We start from the raw sequence: 6,753 nt of genomic DNA, 5'->3' as shown, positions 1-6,753 counted from the left end.
AAATCACACAATCCCCATCATAACTTTTATTATTTGACATTCAGTTCCCACCATAACATACTCCAAGGCCCCTTCCCTTATTTTTTATCTCCTTGCTAAATGACTTGTCATTCCCATCTGTTAGAAAAATACTAAATGATCTTAGGTTGTAAGTGGACGTTGATGTACCATAAGTTGATGTTTACCATAAGTGAAGCCTAGCCTGCCACTAGGTGAAGAATGAAAGAGCTTATGTTAACATTGTGTTATGTCTTATTTATATGTCTCGAGAGGACTCAATGGATATCCAATGGGTATGAATATCCATCGGGTTTGGACATGGACACAAATTTTCGCCCGTGGATATTTTCATGGGCGGGCAAAGATTGTCTTCATGGATATGGATATGGATTTGATATTGTTCAACCCGATCCAAACCCGACCCATTGCCATCCTTAATTCTCTTGATACTTCGATTTGAGCCAATAAAGTCCGCCTTTTATCGGAAAAAAATCTGGGAAAAAGAACCAGTGTACAGGTTTAATGTCAAAACAAAACAGAACAAAACAGTACGTACATGTTCATCCACATGCATGCATATTCTTTAAGAATTGCTTTAATCAAATGAAATTAGCACAGTGCGTGTGAGTTAGCCCTCTCACTTAAACTCCTCCTCATCGTTGACATCCTCCTGGTTCTTGTTGTTTCCATTCTGGGGCTCCCGGGCTTGTGTAACTGTACCCTCCACCATTTCCCCACCTTGGTTGCTCCCGTCGGCGTCGGCGGCGGGCACCACCTTGAACTTGGCGTAGATGTCCCCCTTGTAGAAGCTTCTGGTCCTCCACACCAGCACCAGCGAGACGAGCGCGCCGGCGAGCGTGACCCCCGTGATTATGAGAAACGCGTGCTTGAAGCACTGCACCCCCTTGCAGATCTTGTCGCCGACGGCGGCGGCGTGGCCCCCATGCTGCCTGGCCGCCTCAGCGTCGTACATGCGGCCGGCGATGCGCACGTTGAGCACGTAGGCGCCGATGGGGCTGGCCGCAGAGCCAAAGTTGAAGAGTGTGGAGTAGTACTTGAGGCCGAACACCTCGGAGATGATGGAGAAGAGCAGCGGCCACTGCGCGCCGAAGCAGAAGCCGAGGATGACGGACGCGGCGTATAGGGACTGCGGCACGCCGAAGGCGATGAGGAGGTGGCCGACGCAGGAGAAGAGGAGCACGGCGGTGAGGGCCAGCGGGCGCGGGAACCTGTAGCGGGCGACGAAGAACTCGGACATGTAGCCGGCGCCGACGCGGCCGGCGTAGTTCCAGATGCTGATGAGGGAGACGAAGGTGTTGATGCTCTTTGCCGGGTACCCCAGTGACTGGCCAATCTGCGCCATGTTGTCGATGGCGGTCAGGGTGCCGCCGATGCCGAACACCGACACCACGAACAGCACCAGCATCTCCACGCTCACCAGCGCCTGCATGATGGAGTAGTCCTCCCCTAGCGCCGGCGGCTTGAACACGTTGGTGAGGCAGCCCGTCATGCTCATGCTGCACTTTGGCTGTTCGTCGTCTTTCGCGCTCGCTGGTTCCTCGACGGCAATGGCCGGCGGGTGCTGGAGGGATTCCTCGAGCTGGGAGACGGCGGTGTACTCCTCCTTGATGACGACGCCGAGGGGGAGGAAGAGGATGATGAGGAGCACGGTGGCGCCGACGGCGTACGCGGCGTGGGAGAAGCTCGGCACCTGCTTCTGCACGACGATCATGACGAGGAGGTAGGTGGCGAGCGCGATGGAGATGTAGAGGAAGCAGAAGAAGGGCTTGCTGTTGGGCTGGTCGCCCTCCGCGCGGCGCCGGTACGGCAGGACGCGGATGGTGTGCACGAAGAAGATGTAGACGGCGGCGGGGAGCCAGGCGATGAGGAGGACGAGCGACTTGGCGTCGTCGCCGTAGATGGCGAGGTAGAGCTGCGTGTAGATGGCGCCGCTGAGGCCGACGAAGCCCTTGAGCAGGCCGATGACGATGCCGCGGCTCTCCGGGAAGTTCTTGACGCAGGCGACGAGCGCGCCGGTGTTGGAGAAGGTGAGCGCGTTGGCGCCGACGCACATGTAGATGCACATGAGCCACACGGGCGGCGCCGCCGTGCGCTCCGTGAGCGCCAGGTACACCATGAGGTAGCCCGCCAGGTTCATGCCGGCGCCGATGAGGAGCACGGCCCACGTGGGCGCCACCTGCTGCACCAGGCCGGAGACGACGCCGACGTTGGTGCCCAGGTCCTTGAAGAAGCCCAGCGTGTTGAGCGTCTGCTGGTTGTACCCCAGCACGGACCGCAGCTCCTTGGAGTAGAGCGCGAAGATGTAGGTGGACCCCGACGCCGCCATCACCACCATGGACGCGAACACCACGTACCACCGGCTGCGCAGCACCCGCCCCACGAACGCCGGCGTGCACATCACCGCCGTGGCGCCCTCGCCGCCGGCCATTTCTCCTTCCTCGCTTCCTCTTCTCTTTGGAATCGAAGCAATGGGGATAGCTAGATTGATCTGATAGATACAACACCAAGTGTAAGCTCTGCTACTTATAGCGACGTACGTGACGGCTATGACATGCTAAAAGATTTGGACTACGTAGTTTCCTTGCCATTCCAAGCAGTCCATGCACTGAGTGAGACGGCTATGACATACTAAAAGATTTGGAGAAATGACAAGTACACACAAGGTGTAGCTGGTATAGTGGACTTTTGGTCAGATTGATGAGATTTCATTGGATGCTACTGCATCTGGCCCGTATTCAATGGCAAGCTCAAGAGAGGGCATTTTACCATGTCCTGTGAGTAGCATTTCTTGAGGATTAGTGGCGGCTATGGTGTGTGTGGATGTGTACTAAATCCAGCACTGCCATCACATTTATTAGTTGACCAAATACTCTCTGCGGCTCACACTCTGTTGGTTTCAGCTGGCCAGTTTTTTCTCCCATCCCTGCAGTTTTGGAACTAACCATATATGAATCTAAAGGGTCTGCATAAGACAAATTCAAGGTGGCCAACATAAAATTGATATAACTTTAGTTATGGTTCAATTTTGACACCGACTAGCAAAGTGCCGGCGCCATTGCAATAAACCTAAAATAGACTAATACTACATGTTTATCCTAGTTTAATGCTCTGTGCCTTACTTGATGGGTTTTCGCGCAGCCACTTTTGATATTCGTTGACTTGGGAAGTTGGTGCGCCTAATTTTGATTGGCGGCACGGGGATTTGACTTTGTTTAATTTGTAGTAGAACGCGGTAGTTGTACGATGATAGCACATGTATGGTACCTTCTCTCCCACGAACAAATCGAGTATGACAGCTTGATAATGATACACATATAAGATAAATTAGTCATGTATTAACGTACGTTATGTGTAGAAGAGTTATGTTTTACTCACCCACAAAATGTAATAGTTCTATCATCAGGCAATTGTGTAGCTGGCTAGTTTCTTCACATGGCACAAGAATTTAAATCCAGGCGGCTGCTAATGTACATTGTGATTGAGATTAGATGGCTGCTAGCAGGTTTATTCGTCAGAACTTGCTAGTTGAGATCCTCGATGATGACCCCTTTGGAAAAAAGATCCTCGATGATCACTGTGAGCTGTGACAACATTTGATCATCAACTTAGTTGTAATTAGCTTATATTGTGTCATGAGCAGGCAATATCTTCGTCATCTTTTATTTTTCTAATTAAAATTCTTATTCAGTCCACATAGACTTTAGAAGCCATCACGTTTTCTTAATTCTGTTTATTATATTTATATCACATAACAATTATTATTATCAATATGTATTTTCTCTTCATAAAAATCAAATGTAATTCTAGAGATAGAACTTAGACAAGCATGACAAACCCAAACAAAGTATTATAATATAATTTATCAAAGTTTAATCAGATTACATCTTTCGATTTAGAGAAGTGCTATTAAGTCTTAAAACCTCTGTTTGCAAAAAAAGTCTTAAAACTTCTAGTGACCGTGAAAGTGTAGTAATTATTTTGGCAGTGTAATCTATCCGACAAACTGATAGTATGTATTAATTCTACTCCACCAAGCAATTGTGCGGTCGGTGGTTTTTCTTTTCTTGGTGCGCCTGGCAAGTCACTTCACATGGCAAAAGAATTTAAATCCAGGCAACGGCTAACATACATTACGATTCAGATTAGATGGCTTCTATAAGGTTCATTAGCTGTAGCTAAATTAATGAGCACCTTTTAAAAAAAGGTTCCTCGATGATCACTGCATGCCATGAGATTCAGAAATTGAGCGTGAACTTAGTTATAATTAGCATAGACCTGCTCGTCGGCGTAGACGTACGTCTGTACAAACTAGAATAGCGGCCCGCACACATGCCTAACCAACATATTCATCATCTATTATTGTTCTACATTTGAAATCTAGTGAATGTAAGCGTGCATAGACTTTATAAGGCACTTCAATCAAGTAACAATTGTTACTTGTTACTACCAATGGTGCTTCTTCTCTCCATAAAAAACATACATAATCCTGAAAAAACGATTGGAACTTAGAAAAATAAGTTTAAGCATGCCAATGCTAGTGTAGCGCCGTTCACCCTCCGCGCGGGGGGGGGGGGGGGGGGCATCATCTTGGAATAGGCGTTGGAGGGTTCAGAAGGTGGAGCGTTGTGCCATATACCGGCTCTCGTAGGCGTGGTGTAGCGGGGTCTAGCAACGGATGTGTAACGATCGACACATGCAGGGAGGTTGCATTGTTTGCCGTTGTGGTAGCGGCGACAACGGAAGGGTCTGCCAAGATCAATGCATGGATCACCCATGGAGATGGGATGGCGGAAGATGACGGCGATGGATTGGCGCTCCCGGCTAGTCGGCGGGAGTTTTGGCGAAGCCATCGGTTTTCATGGTGTATGTTGGCGAAAGGTCAGGACATATCATCAACCTTGTAGGTAGGGCGACAATTTTCGCAAGGAAGATGGGTTTGGGTCGATGCATGTATTTATTTAGTAATGCTTTGTTGAATAATATAGTAAAGATGGCTATGTGCATCGCTCGATGCAGAGGCCGGAGTTTATCATCATTTTTGAAAAAAACATGCCAATCCTAAATAATAAAGAATTATAAATTTACTAGTCGCCTACCCGTGCATTCGCACGGATTAGTTGATAAAATTATCATGCGTATCAATTTTTCACGTTAATAAGATAATATAATGTTGTTGGAGTTTATATAACCAATATCTAACTAATTGGCACCACCGCCACCGGTTACCAGCTTATTAGAATTTTGAGAATATCAATTTTTCATATACAAATTGTCTTAATTTGAATATAGTACCAGAGGAAGCAACGAACTACAAAAATATTATTGCAAGTAAGCATGCATTTTTATGGTTTATACAAAACTTAGGAACCGTTAAATATATTTTAGACATATTAAATTGAACCTATCAAAACATAAAAAAATCGACATGTGATCTCTGGATATTTAACAACCTTCTGGAAAATAATTTATTGATCATGGGAACATTCTCCGTAAATCCTGAATGTCGATCAAGTGGGTTGTAGTATCACAAATCTTCCTTGGACGTGTACAGTACCAATATCTTTTTAAAGGAGACATATAAATTCAATCACATTCTAATTTGTTAGAGCAACCGTCTAACTGAAAACAACAAAGTACTGGTCTTGCATGGGAAAGGAGATTTCCTTTAGTTACACTAGTAGAAAAAGGGCCTTTAGTCCCGGTTCATAAGGGCCTTTAGTGGACTAAAGGGTCGTTACTAATGCCCTGACCCTTTAGTCCCGTTTCAAACCAGAACCGGGACTAAAGGCCCTCCACATGGCCGGTCCACCTTTAGTCCCGGTTGGTAACACCAACCGGTACTAAAGGAAATTTTCTGATTTTTTTTGGAATTTTTTTTGGAATTTTTTTTATTTTCAAATTTCTGAATTATTTTAACCTTTAATCTCTAATCACCCCTCATCACTGCTCAATTTAATCTCTAATCACCCCTCATCATTCTAAATCATCTAACTTCCTGGACGATCACCCATCCTCCCAGTCCCCCAGCCTGAGCACGCTTAACTTCCGGGTTCTATTCTTCCTCGTTTCCAAGTCTGCACTCGTTGTTTTCCTGACAATAGTAAGATGTCAATCCTATTAACCCTCAGGAGTTTAGCTTGAGCATGAAGTCACACATTTCACTGTTTGAGTTTGAAACTATTGTTTTAAAAAACAATATTTTTTTAGTAACACTAATATTTCTTGAATAAGTAGTTTGACCAAAGTTTGACCAAAGTTTGACCATAGTTTGACCAGATTTGACCAAAATTCAAAAAAACTGAAATAGTTATTTAATAACACTAATATTCTTGAATAATTATTTAGTAACACTAATACTTCTTGAATAAGTAGTTTGACCATAGTTTGACCAGATTTAATGAAAATTTAAAAAAAACTGAAATTTAAGCATAACTTTTTTTCCTTTTGGAATTTGAGGATTCTACAAATTTGCAAACAGGCCATAGGCGGTCTCCATCGGATGTAACTTTTCAAGTAGATGATTTTTCATATAAAAAACTTTTTAATCCGAGTTCGTATGCAAAAGTTATGCCCATTTTACAAATTCCAGAGAGATTTTGTAAATAAAGTCGAAATTCATATTTGTAAATTTTCCCAACAACTAGACCACATATCACATGGGAAACTTATTTTATTTTATTTTATTGACATTTCCATCATTTTCTTTTGTTTTTTCTAAAACTGAAAAGGCGG

General features: G+C 45.1%; 1 protein-coding gene across 1 annotated transcript; it reads right to left on the bottom strand.

Moving 5' to 3' along the window:
* Positions 1-637: 637 nt before the first annotated feature.
* On the bottom strand, positions 638-2,449 carry LOC123153928 (uncharacterized). The gene has a single exon (XM_044572801.1). The coding sequence runs from the start codon at positions 2,447-2,449 to the stop codon at positions 638-640; it is 1,812 nt and encodes a 603-aa protein (XP_044428736.1).
* Between the last annotated feature and the right edge of the window lie 4,304 nt (positions 2,450-6,753).

The sequence above is a fragment of the Triticum aestivum genome, chromosome 7A (genome assembly GCF_018294505.1).
Source record: "Triticum aestivum cultivar Chinese Spring chromosome 7A, IWGSC CS RefSeq v2.1, whole genome shotgun sequence".
Classification (NCBI taxonomy): Eukaryota; Viridiplantae; Streptophyta; class Magnoliopsida; order Poales; family Poaceae; genus Triticum; species Triticum aestivum.
Note: the sequence above shows the minus strand (reverse complement) of the source record. Positions and strands in the feature narration are given on the sequence as shown.